The sequence below is a fragment of the Megalops cyprinoides genome, chromosome 13 (genome assembly GCF_013368585.1).
Source record: "Megalops cyprinoides isolate fMegCyp1 chromosome 13, fMegCyp1.pri, whole genome shotgun sequence".
Classification (NCBI taxonomy): domain Eukaryota; kingdom Metazoa; phylum Chordata; class Actinopteri; order Elopiformes; family Megalopidae; genus Megalops; species Megalops cyprinoides.
In genome coordinates, this window is record NC_050595.1 from 15,535,706 (window position 1) to 15,554,325 (window position 18,620).

Genomic DNA, 18,620 nt, shown 5'->3' on the forward strand with positions numbered 1-18,620 from the left:
CTGAACCTGCACTGCATCTTTAAATACTAAGCATGTAAACACAGATGGTATTCAAGTAATACCATTAAGGGAGTCTGCCTAGCAAAGAATGAAAGGAGAACTTGTAATGTTCTCTATCATGTTTTTTGTCATTGTGAAGCTATCCTTTGTTTAACCATCAACATTCTAAAACAAGAGAAGAGGTAAAAGAACAATGTATATGAAAGGAGGTGATGAGACCTTCAGGGAGAAATGACATCACAGTGGATTTGCACCAAAGTGTTCAAAGTGCTCAATACTTCTACAGAAGTATCTGACAATGCACTGCCATTTCCATTTTGCAACCAAGGACAAGACACTTCAGAACACACATGCCCCACATTGTCAATATTAATGAGATAGTTGATTCAAGAGGCACCGGAAGGACCGCATCACTCATAAACCGCTTCCCTGACCACACATGAGATCTTCTGGCTAATCGCCACGAGAAGTGAGAAGGAGCCGCACCTGCAGGTCATTCTGGGGGTTCCAGTCTGAGTCGAAGATGATGCAGGTGTCGGCGGCGGTCAGGTTGATGCCCAGGCCCCCCGCCCGGGTGCACAGCAGGAAGACGAAGCGGTCCGAGTCGGGCTTGCTGAAGCGGTCGATGGCGGCCTGCCGCAGGTTTCCCCGGACGCGGCCGTCGATCCTCTCGTAGAGGTACCTGTACCGCACGGCAACGCGGTCATGAGCACAGACACAGGCAGCGGCAGCACCAACCACATCATATGACACACTGGTATGAGAAGTGTCATATCAAAATATACATTCAATCATCTTTATTTTGGCAAATTGTTCAAAGAGGTAACTGAACGGTCAAGTCTAGTTTATATTAAACATGATTTATATTATAAAAAGTCATCAAATCATAACCACGAGAATTACATTACATTGCAATCATAATTTCTATTAGATTTAGGGATTTATGTTGTTATTAGATAGGATAGCCGCCTGTTGCCCTTTAGTTCACTGTATGCTATGGGCTATACTGTAGCTTACTTACTATTGTATTTCCATTCTGCACTTTAACATTTGCTCTGTAATGTACACTAGGCAAGAACAAGGACAAATAAAGAAATTGAAGAAAAGTATATAATAATAAGAATACTGCATGTCTGCAATTTATAAGGTGTAGATGACTCTCCCAGTGAGCCAGGAAGGGATCAGGGGAACAGCATGGCATGGAAAATTGCTCCTGTGGACAAGCTGCAGTTAATAATCTCGAGATGTATATCTACATCCTGGTTTTTGCTTTTCTGCCACCAGAGACCGTTCAGCAGAAAAATGCAGTCATTGTGAGACCGGTGAACTTTCTACCACTGGGTTACATACTGTCAATGGGAGCTGCAGATAAGGTACACACGTCATCAGCGAGAGGGGAAAGCTCTGCTCTGGAGCGTTTATGACCCTCTGAAACCGCTCCATCAATAACGGATGGAAGTGTTTGATACATATCACATAACATCACATTAGAGATTTTGGCCAAACCTCTCCTGTAATAACAATTTCCTCGGCAATCAATCTCCACGGCAGTCCCGTAACCTGCCAACCGTGTGGAACTCAACGTCTAAATCTTCCCCAAAGTGTTTCCTTTTTGGACTCGGTCAATAGGTTTTGAAATACTGAAAACAGTGCACTCCGTCATCGGGTCGTTACGTGGGGCAGATCCCTCATATGTGCTGCCTGTATGTCTCCCTCCGCCAGACCGCCAGGCAGAGGAGCTACTAGCGCCTGGCTGCATCTATCCCAGGAGCCTCAGCATGTCCCACTTCCAGCAACTTCCTGCCCTCTCCATGAGTGATGGGGAGGCCCCCCAAGGGCCTGTGACCTCCTGATGAACCCCAGCTAGGCTCTGCGCCACCTCTTTCTCTCTCTGTTTATACCCAGTTCATTTCTTTTCTTACTACCTGCCAAAGCTGTAAGAAAAGGCAGGGAATAGATGAAGTAGAGGGAGAAGGAAGCCCTCGGTGACAGCATATTATTACTAACCCTCTCATTCCAGTACATTCCCACTAAATGATACACGTTTTCATTATTATCCTTCATACTATTTCACTGGACTGGTTACAATGAGAGATAATTTTCAGCTTTGGCATACAGTGGACACTGGCCTCCCAAATAAAGACTACAAAATGGTAAGCAATGAGAAGTGAATTTAAATTACTCTAATGCTAATTTACGCTCACTGCTCGGAAAATCAAACAGGTTTTCAGTGCTTAAAAGGAGGTCAAATTAAGACAGTATATAGCGGAATCACAGATTACAATGTTAAATTTAACACCATTCTCAAAACTGGTCACCATGCACATTCTCAAAAACTAGTTTTGTCCAAGAACTCACACACACAATTTAATTGGCGCTTCAACAGATGTGCACAATTTCAGCACTTTAACCTGTTGCAACCTTGAATCATGAAACAAACAGGAAGAACTGATCACATGTCAGTCTTCAGGTGATATCCGCACGGTTCCAAAAGGCCCTCTGCTGCCCCCTATGTCTGCTTCTTGAATAGAGCTCCTGTGGTCAGATATGTAAGGTGAGAAAACACTGGGCTCCCGATCAGTGCGCTCTGAGGAACATTACCTCCGCTGGATAAGGAAGTCCTCCAGGATGTCCAGACAACGCACCATCTGGGAGAAGATGAGCACCTTGTGGCCTCCCGCCTTCATCTTGGGCAGCAGCTTGTCTATGAGGACCAGCTTGCCTGCCGACTGCACCATGGCCTGTAGGTGGAAGTCCGGAGCGGCTGGGTTGTACACCTCCCGGAAGTCCTCCAAGATCTTCTCCTCGGCCCCTGCGAGAAAACAGAATGGGACACTGTTAGAACAGCATCTCACCACTTACACTCCGCATCGACACAGATCACAGCTTCCAGATTCCGTAACTAAACTCATCCTGATCCCAATCCATCACTTAGCACTGCAAGCACATGGCCTTGCATTATCCCACTACTAAACTGAGACAGACCACTGGCATCTGCTTCCCTAAGGATCTCAGGAGCCACAGTGCACTGTGGCACCACAATGCAAGAGCAGCAGAAATCACTAGACAAAATGTCTTTTTAGTTCTTCAACACTGGAGCACGAGGTGGTGTAACTGCAGCTGACCCACCCCCTTGCTCTAATGGCGCGGGGAAAAAATCAGCCAGATCCAAATCCAAAGAGACGCTGCTATCATGCGAAGAGAGCTTACAACACGACGCCCACGCTCATCGGAATAAACAGGCACCTCTATCTCCGTGGATACCAGGAGGGTGGCTAAAAGCACACACAGCGCAGTCAGATCGGTGACCTTTAAGGCCGGTGGCTGAGAGCAGGGCGGCGCGTCCCTCGTGGAGGACAGCGTCAGACAGAGTTTGTCTGGCGGCTGCCGCTGACCTGGGCCTGCTCTCCCCGGGATGGCTCTGAGATTCAGGCAGACATGGCTGACTCAGCCAGCAGGGGAAGGGGTGGGGGGGGGGGGGGGGGGGGGGGCATACAGTGGAGGAGGCAAGGAGGCAGAGGTAGGACTGCAGCCCGCAGACCCACACAGTCTGAGTCACCCGGATGGTGGACACTCTGACTCAGCGATGAGAGAGCTAGGCCCCAGTGCCACACGTGCGTTTGCATTATTTATTGGTTGTTAGGCTCTCAGAGTTATTTAGAGAGGCCCTAACAAAGCTTGCATTTTACATGTGACCCCTCTTGGATATTTACAGAGGCGATTTAGTATATACTTTCCTCAAGGGTACAATAAGAGTATTCCCCTCGGGTAACAACCCTGAAACCTTATATTGATAAGTCAATTTTTCTGACTGATGCATGTCAAACTCCATGTGAGTACTGATTCAGGTTTAAAGCTAAGCAAACTTCCACTTGGCTGTAATTCCAACAATGTTGCTTTAACCATTGTCTATGAATTCCTTTGACACCTTTAGCAAGGTTTACAGATAACATGGCTGTAACTGGATACCATCTAAGCCACAGTCATTTTTAGTGTCAGACTAACGGGCATGCGGGATGAGTAGATTTCTTCCCCTCAGATGGAACTCATTAAGGTTAGATAAACTGTGAGGAGACAATGGTTTCTGGGGTGAAGTAGTAGCGAAGCAGCAAACTCTGGATGGGGTAGAGGCAGGAAGGTAAGTGTGGTCTCTCTGTCAGGGGGTGCTTGTGGTAAAGGTGGTACAGTGTAAACACTGCACCTTTGATGAGGTAGGGGTGGTGACGGTGTGTATACTGAACACTGGATGTGGTATGGGTACTGGTGTGACACTGTACCTTTGATGAGGTAGGGGTGGTTACAGCACTTGCGCAGCTCCATCATGGTGTTGACCAGGTTGGGCACGTTGGCTTGGCCAGCGCCCTTGGCCAGGAAGGCGAAGTTCTTCTCCAGGATGGCGCGGTAGTACTTCTTCTGGATGTTGGTGAGCTCCACCTCGATGATGGTCTCCTCCTTGGGTGCCAGCTTCTTCTCCACATCCTCCTTGAGCCTCCTCAGCATCATGGGCTTCAAGATGGCCTGCAGTTTCTGGACCTGCAAAGAAACGGACAAAGAAGGGGATAGTAGTTCACAGCGATAAGGAGCAGGGCTTGTAACCAAAAAGTTACTGGCTCCATTCCCCCGCAAGGGCACTGCTGCCCTTGGGCAAGGTACTTAACCCGCAATTGCATCAGTAAATATACAGCTGTATGAATGGATAAAAACTGTAAGTCGCTCTGGATAAGAGCGTCTGCTAACTGTCAATAATGTAAATAATCTAATGTTAATATAAATTGCAGCTCTCCAACAGCACAATGTGACTGGTGTTCAGCTATGCGTGGTGGTGCTCCTCATGTGGCCCGTCTCCCACCTCCAACCTATAAGTCAGGATATTACTGTAGAAGGCCAATTAGACCATGGAGTTCTGGAGCTCCCACCTGCTCCTCGGTCTTGAGGTCTCCGAACTCCTGCAGGAAGGTGGTCTCTGAGGGGAAGCGTGTGGGTTCCAGGAAGTGCAGCAGGCTGAAGAGCTCCTCCACCGTGTTCTGCAGAGGAGTGCCCGTCAGGAGGACCTTGTGCTCCTGGAGCAGGACAAGAGAGATGAGGCGGAGGAATTAACCCAAGTGGCACTCGGTTCTGGCGCTTCATCTGACAGGCAACCTCACGCCCCTCGAAACCAGAGCAACACAACATACTATTAGAGACTACTATTATGACTATGCTACCGGTGGGCACTATCTGAAAACAGACCTTAGTAAGACCTTACATTTTGCTTTGGAAAATGGCAGGTGATAAAAGAGATCACGATGATTATGCCTCCAAGTGTTATTATGCAAATGAGAGCAGCATTGGCTCAAAAGTCCAGAAAGTCAGGTTTAACAGGGGTTCACTATCTGGAGATCAGTGCTAATTCTGCAGTGAGAAAATTGGTGTGCTGTAGAGCGCACGCAGTACCAGGTTCATGAGCTTGAAGCCCTCCAGCAGCTTGCAGTTCTTGTTCTTGAGGCGGTGGGCCTCGTCAATGATGACGCAGCGCCACTCGATGGCATTGAGCTCAGGGCAGCCGCCCAGGATCATCTCGAAGGTGGTGATGATGGCCTGGAACCTGTAGGCCCCCCGGATCACGCGACCCTGCGAGGGGAACATGGATGTGTTCATAAATGCACATAAATCCACATGGTATGGACTCGCATATGCACCCTGCAGAGATCTAGCTTTATTTAATGTGAATGCTGTTCTGTAATCCTTAGTCATGAACCAGGCGACCAATCCAAAGAATTGGAAGGACTTTGGGGCTCCTGGAATCGCACAATACCTGGGAAACACAAGAGTGTATTTTTATTCTCCACTCTTTTTCTTCCTCAAATAGATATCATATCTGATTGGGATATTTATAAGTACAATGGGGGTGAGTCAGCGTTTGGATTTTAACTGGCTCCTTTTCAAACAAAGGAAACCAATTCTAGGGAACGGATAGCAAAGTCTACTCTTCAGTTTGCTGTCCTACACTGAGAGCAGACTGGGTCTCTCCAGGGGTCCCCTAACTCCTGTTGCTCTTTCTGTGGCGTGCGATGCAGTAAGGGGACACAGGGACAGTGTAATCTGCCTCTGAGCCAGCCTGGTGGCTCGCTCTGCTGTCCTGCCGCTTCATCTGTGAAGGTTCAAAGCTGCTGACGCAGGGAGAAGGCAGCATGCGAGAGTGCCCTGGCCTGGAAGCCTATGGCTCCAGCGCCTGTCTGACTGACTTCCACTCTCTGTATCTCTCTCTCTCTCTCCCTCTCTGTCTCTTCCTCTCCCTCTCTCCCTTTCTCTCTGTCTCTCTCTCTCTCCCTCTCTCTCTCACTTCCTCCCTGCAAGCTCCTCTGGATTAACAGCCATGCATTATATGTGTAATATAGCACAATATTGTACAGGGGTTATCTCTGAAATGTGCCGGTTCCATTTACTGTGATCCAGAAAATTCAATACAACTAATACCACACAATAAGGCAGAGATAACGTGCCAACACTGCAGCTTCATGTGAAAATTACTCTCTATCAGCACTGTTATCATTTGGCTACTGAAATAAACCTTCCTTTCAAAGATGAGTCAAAGCAAATGAATGTTTCTAATCCTATTTGTAAGGCAAAAGAACAAGAAACAGTCACATTTCAATTGATATGAGATCAGAGTTAATTAATTTTGAATCAATGCAATCAACTGGATTCAACTGTAATTGAGCAGATCAGTTGAGACTCATCATACCGATTGAAATTGGTAAAGCAAAGCCAGTATTGATGGTACATCTCTAATGCACACTGCAATCTCCTGACACTGCTGCTTCTTCTCTTCCTCGGGACTTAAGGATACATTTCTGCTATCGCCCACACAGAAAAATCACCTTAATAATGGTGTGTGAATGATTGAGATCATGACCGTGGGTGAGTGATTGTTTGTGTCTGTATGTGTGGCTGGGTTTGGGCTTGTGTGTGAGTGATAGTTTGCACCTGTGAGTGAGTGACTGGGTTTGTGTGTGAGTGAGGGTTCGCTCCTGTGTGTGAGTTACTGGGTGTGTGCCTGTGTGTGAGTGGGTTTGTGTGTGAGTGACTGGGTTTGTGTGTGACTGACTGGGCTTGTGTGAGACTGACTGGGCTTGTGTGTGACTGACTGGGCTTGTGTGAGACTGACTGGGCTTGTGTGTGACTGACTGGGCTTGTGTGAGACTGACTGGGCTTGTGTGTGACTGACTGGGCTTGTGTGTGACTGAGGGTTTGGGCCTGTGGGCGAGTGCCGCTTCATTCCCGTATGTGAGTGACCGCTCGCTCCTGTGCGCATGCCGGTTCGCCTTTGCACATGTGTGCCACCTCGAGCCCCCTACCTGCGCGTCTCTGAAGTACATCTCGTACTGCTGCAGCATCTGCCGGCTGACCCCGCTGCCGTGGTACACGATGACGTTCAGGTGGGTCCAGGTGCGGAACTCGCGCTCCCAGTTGGCGATGGTGGAGAGCGGGGCGATGATGAGGAAGGGGCCCCGGATCCCCGTGCGGTGGATCTCCTCCAGGAATGTGATGGACTGGATGGTTTTTCCCAGACCCATTTCGTCAGCCAGGATGCAGTTGCGCCTGCAGGATGGGGGGGGACAGAGAGAGAAGCGGTCTAGCCGAAATGTCCCACGGGTTCCGATGGAAAAAGATGACCCAGCCCGTCGGGGTCCATCACCTCCCCCCTCCTTCCCATATGTGTGTGAGGGGGGGTCCTTCTGATTTGACAGCTTTGACACCAGACTGCACCCATGGGTCAGGGGGGACCAGTCCTTTTACAGAGCTCATATGGGTAAACACTTTGATGTCATTGAGTGTTAAGCCTCCCACATCACAAGTGTTTCCTGTCTAAGTGAAGATGAAGAGGCTTTATTGGACTCTTCCTTCTCCTCTCTTCTCCTCCTGCCAGCAGTAAGGGACAGACATGGTGGAGAGGCCAGGTGCCACTAGTGTGGTAAGGATCACACAGAGCCTGCCTTGCACAGGGGCTCTTCATTTAACATAAACTTAACTAAGAGCAGCTGACACTAATTGGCACCTGCACCATGTGGAAAGACATTCAATGAGTGACCCATGGAGTCAGAACTCATACAAGATCTTTGCCTTTACCTACACAATTCACGTAACCAGACTTGAAGCAAAGCTTTGTCTGCATCTATGTCTATATTCCTGTCCTTTCCTTAGTCTCCTCATTTTCCTTTGGGGGTTTCCAGTTCACGCGCTGCGACATGTTTTCCGTTTTAAGACACGCCCTGTTTAAGCCACACTGTAATCAGCCGTACACAGACGCACGTGCAGACAAACTCACATTGTGACTGTCGTAAGGAATGTTGTTTTCCAGACTACTAAACTGCCCACAGTGGCTGGGAGTTCCACTCCCGCTTTTCCAAAAACATTTAGCAGCAGTTAATGTCACTGCGGGCAGTTTTCCTGGCTGTCATGACTGGTTACGGTTGCAGGTATGCTGTGTTGCACAACACGAGTTAACGCCACACAGAGAGCCTGCATGTCTAACGGTGATTAGAATAGCATCCCAGGAATCTCGCTGCTTCAGAGGGAAAAAAAGGAAAAAAAAACACATGCATATTTTCTCACTTTCAACACAGCTGGGATTATTCAGCAAGCAAACGCCAGCTTTGTTAAAACTTAAAACTTTAAACTGATGAAATTTGTTGGGTATTTTTTTACACAAAGGTCTTTTGCAGTCAACAGAATATTAGGGGAAAAAAATGACCCCGAGACTCAAGCAAAACTCAGAACAAAAAAAAAAAAAAACCTTGGGAAAAAAGCACTAGCATGTACCGTGTATAATGCGTGAGAATTGAGAATGACCGTTGCCTTGGTTCAGACAGTGGGCTTGTTCTAAACTTCTGTCTGCAGAGACACGTTTTTCAGGCAAACGCTTCAGCGGGCCCTTCTCTGTGCCGCTCACTGGTTGCCGGCCGCACGTGACGTGGTGCTCCGGGGCAGGCCCGCCCCCCAAAGCCCCCACCCCCACCCAAACACCACTGACCTGTTGTACCAGTTGAAGAGGAGCCAGTTCACTCCCTCCAGCTGGTAGTCCCTGAGGCTGTTTCCATTGCGGTATTCCCGTGACTGCTCTCTCTTCTTCCAGTGAGACGCGGGCGGCCGCTCCTGTGTGACAGAGAGGAACAGGGAGAGATGCTACAGCGTCAGCGCACTGTCTGAATTATCTGGGCGGGAGGACCCAGACCCAGACAGGGAATCTGTGTGCAAGACAGGCAATTTGCTGCTGCTAAGTAAAAATATACACATATGGGCAAGATGAGCGGTTTAGAAATTAAGGAAACATTTTATTATGTTATGTTATTATTCAAGCCTTAGGTTCTGAATTGCTACAGCTAGCAAAGTGGTTCCCAAACTGTTAAGAAAATGGTCCCCGAACCAAATGCTGAAACACACTGCGTACATCAACTGCATTGAAAATCCAACACTGCTCACTCACCTCAATTTAATTCATTAACAATTTGAAGTCGCACTTCACAGTACACATACGCAGCTCTTTTTTTGGCTTTGTTCTTTTCAATTTAGTCTCAGGAGAATGCAGAGGTATGGAATTTAATAGGACATAATTGAAAAAACAGACTGATGGATGAATAGTACATTCAGTGAAATGTTCTACTGGACTGTTTATCCCAAATATCCTCTGTGTGCATCTAGAGTATCCTGAGGAGAGGGGTACGGGCACCCTGTCCTGAGAGCCTCAGTGGAGTGTGAGGAGGGAGGGGGGCCTTACCACCCTGCGGGAGTCTGGCTGGGCTGCCTGCAGCTGGTCAAACTCCTCGATCTTGCTCTGGTCCACATCCTCCTTCAGCTCCCACGTGCTGTCCTCATAGGGCAGGGAGCACCACTTCACCAGGTAGTACACCACCGGCTGCCGACACACACACACACACACACACACACACGCAGTCAATGACCCCTTCCACCCTACTCCAACTGCTTCCTCTGCTTCTCCTCCCGTGAGGAATGAAGGGAAGCTCTGCCACCATTGTTCCCCGTTATGACACAGCAGCACAGGTAGCGCCTACCACAGTCCTACCTCTGCCTCCTTCCTTTCAGTGTAGCAGGGACTTAATGACTGAGACGACTGGCTGTCTTGTGTTACTATGCTTTCCAAAATGGGAGAGGCCACATTTCCGTGGTTTCTGAAACGCACTGAGATTAACAGTTTCAATGGAAGCGTATCTCCATTACCTCTCCAGTGTCCTTATCCTCGCAGTAGGACACTTCCAGCACTCGGTCCACCTCCACGTAGTCAGAGTTGAAGGGTTCCTCCTCCATCTGAAAGTCACAGGGCAAAGATTAATCTGACCCTGCCTCTGTTTAAAACCAAGAACAGAACTCACTGCTGTTTTCTCAAAGGTACACACACACACACACACACACACACACACACACACGCACACACAGTAGACTGCCTTACGTCTGCGAAAAAGTGCGCCCTCTGTGCTTGTTTAATCTTGAAGCGTTTGATCTTCTGCTGGATCCTCTTGTCCTTCTCCAGCTGCTGTTCTGTGGCCCACTCACAATGCAAATAGGAGCTAGGACAGGGAGGCAGAACAGGGACAGGGAAACAGGGAAGGGAACACAGGGACAGGGATGGGGGCACAGGGACAAGGGGACAAGGGGACACGGAATGGAGAATAGGAACAGAGGAACACAGAGGGGAACGCAGGCAGAGAGAGACAGGGAGGGGAACAGCACACAAAGTAAACCAAATGTTTCAACAGTTTCACAGAAATGAGAGGTTCTTTAATGAGCACTTTGAGCGCTCTGATAGGGGAGCCACATACTAGTCTGTGGTGCACATAAATCACCAGAGAACATACTCATTATGGCAATGGAAAATGGTATTTACTATATATAGGTAGCAGCGGATAAACGGCATTCACAGCAAGCTTATCACAGATTCTACATTAAGGATCAAAGGGGATGTTTCCCTTCATGCCTCTGATTTCAGCCCTGTAAGAAAGACAGGCCTGCAAACACTACATAGAATGTTAGGACCTTAATCAGAGGCCTCTTAACAATCTGCTTATGCAGGAGCAAGCACTTACAGACTAATGACTTCAGAACTTTATACAACACATGCAGCTTAAGCCATTCAACACAGAAATTCCACTGCGTCCCTGCGTCACAAAAGAAGCCTTACTAGTTTTTGTATTTGACAAAGAACTCCTCAACTTCGACCTCGACCCCAGGAGAGACCTACGAGAGAAAACCAGTATTTTAAAACAAGGAAATACAACAAAATGCAACCAAAAACCATCTGTGCACATAAGTGTCTGAACCATTTTACAGTGGAGCAGAGTGAATGTTCTCTCTAGATAAGCACTGAGAGGGGCAGAAGGCTGTTACCTCTGTCTTTACCACTCGCGAGGACATGATTTTGTCGACGACAGCAGCATCCTCTTCACTCGGGTTTTCCTGTGACATAAAGGGAAGGATTTACATTTCCATCTTAATAATGCACTACCATGACAGATTTTTTTTTTTAAATGTCCCCTCATTAAGTAATCAAAACAACCAAAAAGTGAATACATGTTTTTCATTCATCTTTTGCGTGACACATTAGGTGTATGTTCCATTTCCCAACAGCGCCACTTCAAAGCCGACCAAATATACCTACAGCACACTGGAACTGTGGGGTCTTGTGCCTTTGTGCAATTTTAGTTCTGGTGGTGACTGCTGTCCAGAGCTGAGAGTTCTACTTGGCGGTAAATGTACACATAGGTGGTGATCATGTGGTTGACTGGTGAACGTGCAGTTTGGCGGTTAGCATGTAGTCAGGTAAGGAGCATGTGCTCAGAGAGTTCAGTCAGACAGTGAGTGTGCGGTCAGATAGAGAGCGTCCAGTCGCGGTAAAAATGTGGTCAGACAGCGAGTGGGTGGTCAGATAAGAGAGTGTGCAGTCAGACAGCGAACATGTGGTCAGAGAGTGAGTCTGCAGTCAAACATTGACTGTACAGTGAAACAATTAGTGCAAGGTCAAACAGCGACCGTAATATCAGACCATGAACACGGGGTCAAACAGAGAACAGGCAGTTCTGTGATGAAAGCGTGGTCAGTCAGCGAGAGAGACCCGCACTCACCACAAACAGCTGTACCGCCGGCTCTTTGCGGGCGGCTGTGGTCGTCTTCTTGGCCTTGACGATCACTTTGACCTCCTCGTCGGAGACCTTGCACTCCCCGTCCTCGGCGTATTTCTTTCGCTTTACCTGCCGGCTAGATCTTCTCTTCTGAGGGGACACAAAGCGGACGCTCACACATGGACTGGCAGTGTGGGGACCGCATGGCACTAGCACGCCCTAGCCCTGATCAAGCTAGCCTCAGGTAACAGCAGCAAAAGATCAACACCCTCCCCTCCTGCTACAGCTACTCTCTCCTTCATATACCTGCTCCTTACTCCACCTTCACTGAAGAAGAAGAGGAGACAAGGTGTTAGTTTAAGTGGCCATTCCCTGCTTTGGAGCGTGGGTGTCAGCTGATGTGATGGTTTGAGAGGCAGCAATCATTTGATGCCTACTGTAACTGGCAGAATCTTTCACAGAACATCAGCCTGCCCACATTTTGCTGATAGTGCTTTAGCTGCTGTGTCAGAACCTCTTCAGGCTTCCCCGCGCTGCAGGTAACGAGAGAAAGAAATGCGGCTATGCACAGTCTCTTACTATGCGAGGAGGATGCACAGGGCTGACACATCCTCAATCATCACAACCATCATCATCATCAGCATAATCACCACTAACGCCATCTTCATCATAATTATTATCAATACAATTACCAGCTCTTATACACTAACACATTCGGGAGACCCTTTGCGTCAAGGGATTGATGGCATTAATTTATAGATAAACAGATGCACTCAGCGTCAGCGTGCTAACAGTGATGAAGTGGGGATTCGGTCTGTGAAGGGGGACAGCGAAAGCCTGGCTCTGCTAGAGCTCGAGTGCTTTTTTCCTCCGCGCTTCGCCTCGTAGCTCTGTACTCGGCGCGTTCGTTTCCAGCGAATCAACCTAAATGAGTCATCATCAGAGAGATTTAATTAAGCCTGGGATGTGATCTAACGGGGATAATTAGGTCTTCACGGGCAGATGGAGCGCGGGAATGAGCGGGAGAGGGCGGCCGTCCCTGCTCCGTCTGCAGGGCGCGCCGGCGTGCGTGCGTGTGCGCCCCCTCCGAGCGGCCCTCTCCCGGCCTCTCCCGCTATCAGGCACACGCGTGTGCCCCCGCTCAGGCTCTCCCCGGGAGCACGGCAGACGGCCTCACCGAGTCGTCGTCCTTGGAGGAGCGGCGAGCGGGCGTCTCGTCATCGGACGGCTCGTCTGAGGACTCGTTCTTCCTCTTCTTCTTCTTGCCGAATTTGATGACTATTTTCCTGAAGGGGTTGAGAAGGGGATGACAAACAATTAGCTTCTGTTCCACAGGGAATGAGGTGCAGTTATGGGTGGAAAAACAAGTTTAAATGGAGTGGAATATTCTCTGGACCCAGAGGACCCGGTGGGGGTCTGGCAGCGATCCCACACAGTGTGTTAGCTTCGCTTCTTTTTTTTTAAGCGCAAACGGCTACTTCTGTCTTTGCCATTATAGCAGGAGGCCTGATTTAATAAGACTGCTGTCATTTTCAGTTCCTACACTCAAAGCTAAAAATGGTTCTTACGTATTTTGCAGACTGTGTTTTGCACCGCAAGTACAGGCCTGCATACACCTGCGGCAGTTGATCCCACCAGCATAACCTATTAGCATCCTTATCCTCTTCTCCTCAACGGAAGGGTGGCAGGCTATTGAAATTCAGCTGCTACTTTCTCCTAATCGCATTGATGAATGGTGTATCTTACAGTTGTGCAAATGCAGATATACTCTTTATCCACATCATTGTCTTGCAAAGTGGATCGGTCTCTCGACATTCTCTGCAATGTTGTCTTTTCTTCTCCCTCTCTCTGCTGCCCCCTGTGGCCCTTCACTGCAGTGCAGTCTAAGACGTCTCTAGAGTGAGCTGCAGTCCCTTTCAGCTCAAAGGTAGACAGTGATAGAGCTGTCCTCTCACACAAGGCAATGCAATGTTCTGGTCATCTGTTCCATACTCAGGATCGCATACTTTCAGAAACTGAACGCTTATAAGGAGGAAAGGGTAAGCTAAAGCCACAAACACAGAGACACAAAGACACAGAGAGAAGGTATGGCAGAAGATAAGGCCAGTCTGAGCACATCCTCCTACTGAGTGATTTGCTCATATCATTTTCACTGAGAGAGAAGAGAAACTATAGACACACTGCCACTAACCTGTTCCTTCTGCAGCCACCTGCAAACTACAGTAAAGTCAACAAAATTAATAGCTACATGCTGTGAACAGCCTTTACCCTCGCAGAGTCTATACTGCGTTACGCCTGCTCTTAATCATCGTAATCTTAATTACGCCTCTCCTGGTTGGCCTGTACATTCAAATCAAAGTGAAATGTTTAATAAACATTACATGAATAAAGCAAATGCACTAATTTCATCCTGAGACTGACGTTATTATAAACCAGCATGACACACAAGCTGCAATATTTAACATTTACAAGTACAAATCAAAACAGCTTGATAAATCGGAAGAAAACTTATGACTGTTGTACCTTGACTATTAATGTCAAAATCTGTCAATAGGGACACAATGCATGACATCGCATTTTCAGAAGAGAGATATTGACAGATTGGAAAAAACATACAAATAACGCTATCAGACACAGAAAATAGCATAAAGACCTCTGTCAAAATCCCATAACACTGGCACGTATTGATCTCTTACAGCTACGTGTTTCCACACAACTCTCTCTGCAACAATAACAGAATTTCATAACCCTCACTATGAGAATCCCGACCTGCAGAGATAGGAACGGCAGAGCGTATCATTATGCGCTCCTGCAGATCCGGGAGAGGAGGCATAAGCCACCGAGAATAACAGAACAGAGCGCTGTAAATGACTGCAGTGGGACAATGGGAGCTTTTCGTAATGCAACCGCTTCCTTCTCTACGGCAGAAACACGGAGGGCCACGCTAGGAAAGATCAAACAGACAAACAGAGAGGCTCTTCTTCCCGTGCCGTAGTTCTGCGCAGACGGTCCTCGGCACGCATCGCATCGCGTGTGAACCCCCGCAGCAGCCCCTCTTAATTACCCCCCCACCCCGCCCCCGCCCCTGCCCTCCCCTTCGTCAGCGCGCACAGAGAACGCGTTTAGCTGATGCAATAGATTCCCATTCTGGATCCAGTGACACAGTTGGCAGCTGCAGGCTGCGAGGGAGGAGAGTGCATGAGAGGGAACTGTGAGCGTGTTCGGCGTCAAAGGAGAACGGGCGGTGTGAGCACAGAGGTGTTTCCATGTACGTGTGTGTGTGTGTGTGTGTGTGTGTGTGTGTGTGTGTGTGTGTGTGCGTTTGGTATGCTGGTGGGTAGGTACGTAGGAGTGTATGCATGTCCATATGTCCGTGTGAATGCATGCGTGTACGTATGAGAGTACATACACCTATGTGTTTGCGTGCTTTTCTGTACGTGTGCATGGTTATCCATGTTTTTGTGTGTGCTTGCGCATGCATTTGTAAGTATGCCTGGGTGTGTATGTGTAGATATGCCTGCGTGTGTGTACAGGTGTATGTATGTATGCAGTTGTGGGTATGTATGAGAGGTAGTGGGCTTCCCCTGCCCCAGGAATCCTGCTCTTTTGTAGATCTAGAGAGACCAGCCAACAGCCTGGCACACTGCCAAAGCCTTCACATCTTACATTCTACTTCTCACTCCCTCCCTCCTCCACATCCACACCCAGCAGATCTACAAATCAAAACTCTACCCCTAATTGTCCACATCCACTACCACTAGATCTAAAAATCAAAACCCTCCTCCTAACCCTCCAGATCCACACCCACTAGTTACAAACCATAAACCAAAGCCTAACCCTGCAGTATCACATCCATCAGAGATAGAAATCAAAGGAGCTAAAAACAGATTATCCACACTGACAATGCTTCCAATACAAGAAAATATATAGTCACACAAACATGCACATGTCCACATGAGTATGCACGTATATTATTAGTACATTATTACATACAACGCAATAGAAATTCAATACATTCAATATTTATTTCAATATTTATAAATGCAAGCATTTTAAGGACATTACACAGCAGACGTCCAATGTTCACACTTCAAAACAAAATGACATACCATAATCAATGTGTAACCAAACTAAAGAACACTAAGACTGTGAAACAGTGCACTCATTCATTTCATGATATTCCTGTCCTTTAAAAGAACAACTTTGTTGACTCAGACTCACCATTCCACAGCTCATGTGGAGACCTGTTTAGTGTAAAGGCATTAATATTCAAGCAGGTTCTGAACTTTTACTGCATAAATGATCTAACAACCTACATATCCACACATCAAACCCCAAAAGCAACGCTTAACCACCCAAGACCCACTACAAGGCTAAATCAACCAGTAACTCTCACACCCACAGTGACACACCCATCCCCACACACAGCGATACACCCACACACATGTGCGAAAACAAACACACACACACACACACGCGCGCGCTGACTGTTTCAGAGCGGAGATTCCCACACTGATAAAGACATAGCAGGGGTGACTGAAGTGACAAGCCATCCTGCCTTTATTGTAGCATCTTAAAAACAGAGTGGGGGCCACTCAATCTCAACTGTCACCATTCCACCATTCATCTTTACTGTCCCCGTGCATTCTGGGAGCCAATGCACAGCACAGCCCTACTCAGGGGCCCCCCGAAAGCAACACAAGCCACAACCTGTTACATTTATGGTACTGTAGTATATGCTTAATTCACCAGCTGAATAAGCAATCTGCTCAGCTCTACTCTGTCTCAGCATTTAAAATGATAGTTATAGCAGGATGATTCTTTAGCAAATGAGAGACGCATTGTACCAGGCGAAGGTCTTCGACTCGCTGGGTGCCCTTCGCCTCGCTGTAACTCATTCAGAGGACAGCTCTCTCCACGCTTCCACTTGACCATGTGACCTGGGGCTGCTGGGAGTGAGGTCACAGTGTGAAGAGGTTGATTGCACCACATCCTGCAAGTGACACCATGACTCAGCGGTTCACGTGTTGGCCCGGTAGCGACGGATGTGAGTGTGGGCTTTTAAGGCCCAGGCCAGCTCCTATGTGCTGGCAGACTGGGCCAGTTTCAATCACAACCCCGTTTTACAAAACTGCATGTCTTAATATAGTGGTCCCATTTTTTTCTCGTCCAATATACTTATGACATTAAAGTACCAGTCAAACGTTTGGACACACCCAGTCACAGAAAGTTTTTTCTTTATTTTTATTATTTTCCACATTTTAGAGTGAAGATATCACAACTATGAAATTAAAAAAAATGGAATTATGCAGTGACAGTGAAAAATGTGTTACACAAATCAAAACTATCTTAGATTTTAGATTCTTCAAAGTAGCCAAACAATATTTTTTTAAATTAAAAGTCTTTTTGGATAGAAATTCATACATATGCATCAACATTATTTATATTTGTTTAAGAAACAAATTCAAATCAAGCATTTGAGCATAAGTCTTTACATTGTCTTTGAATGCATGTGTCCCACTATCTTACTCAGGTGTGTCCAGCGGTCTGAGCGCTTAAAGACTGTGTCAGGAATGGTTCAAGCAGAAATCAGTGAATGTGACCAGGGAGCTAAAATGGATTTGAGTAGATCTGGTCAGGCACAGCGTCAGAGTTGAAGGATTAAAGTATAATGAACAGTGTATCTGAACATGAACCAGAGGAACAAACAGGCCGATGTTGTGCAACGTGAATTTAAAAACGACGCTGTCTGTCTGACACAGGTAAATAAACACTCACCCACAGGGATCTTGATTGTTTTTCATCATTCTTATGCACAATGCCCTTGACCACTATTAATACGCCTCATTGATATGAAAATGCTGCAGTAACCTGTGTTTTACCTAATAGCAATATGATCTACAGTCTGGGAGGCAGATGGACTGTCCTCAAAATACAGCTCAATCAGACTACAAAGGAAGTATCAACAGAAACAGACCGAAAACATGAAGGGAGCATCAGCTCGTGAACCACGAGCTCGAGGCCCTTCTCCTTAGAGTGCGGAAGGGCAGCCTCGATCGCGTCTGCTACAGGATGACGATAAGCGCTTGCACCACGCAATCGGTGACATCATCGAGCAGCGCATCTGGTGCTAATGTGGGATTTCAGATAAAAGGACTTGGCGCCGAGACGTGTCTGGCTCAGGCTGGGTGTGCTCCAGCACCACGTTAGACTGACAGGGTGAAACTGCGGGAGGTGTGTGGCGGGCGAGCGAGGCGAGAGAGGGAGGGGGCGGGGCTGAGGCGGGGGAGGGGGGCGGGCTGATGCAGACGCAGTTCTCAACCCACATCAGACGGGATTTTACAGCCTGCAGCACGCCCAGAACTGCAGGGTTGGCGGCGGGGGGCGTGGTGTTAGCGGGACCACCGGCGCGGAGGCTGTGATGTTTGCGGGGCGCCGAGCGCCGCCGGTCGCCCCAGCGGCTCTGTCGATCTCCGCGGGGCGTCGCGCTCCCTCCCGCCAACATCG

The 18,620-nt window shown here is 47.9% G+C and overlaps 1 protein-coding gene across 12 annotated transcripts in view; it reads right to left on the reverse strand.

The window, feature by feature from the left end:
- Positions 1-18,620, reverse strand: part of chd9 (chromodomain helicase DNA binding protein 9) — a 72,925-nt gene that overhangs the window by 19,652 nt on the left and 34,653 nt on the right. For all 12 annotated transcript variants that reach the window (XM_036544102.1, XM_036544100.1, XM_036544092.1 and 9 more), the window contains 14 exons: positions 13,291-13,399; positions 12,117-12,263; positions 11,383-11,451; positions 11,177-11,232; positions 10,448-10,565; positions 10,219-10,305; positions 9,758-9,895; positions 9,014-9,135; positions 7,338-7,581; positions 5,434-5,610; positions 4,917-5,060; positions 4,278-4,533; positions 2,602-2,812; positions 487-682 (listed from right to left, as the gene is read on the reverse strand). In XM_036544102.1, the coding sequence (XP_036399995.1) occupies positions 487-682; positions 2,602-2,812; positions 4,278-4,533; positions 4,917-5,060; positions 5,434-5,610; positions 7,338-7,581; positions 9,014-9,135; positions 9,758-9,895; positions 10,219-10,305; positions 10,448-10,565; positions 11,177-11,232; positions 11,383-11,451; positions 12,117-12,263; positions 13,291-13,399 (2,074 nt within the window). The remainder of the gene's footprint in view (positions 1-486; positions 683-2,601; positions 2,813-4,277; positions 4,534-4,916; positions 5,061-5,433; positions 5,611-7,337; positions 7,582-9,013; positions 9,136-9,757; positions 9,896-10,218; positions 10,306-10,447; positions 10,566-11,176; positions 11,233-11,382; positions 11,452-12,116; positions 12,264-13,290; positions 13,400-18,620) is intronic.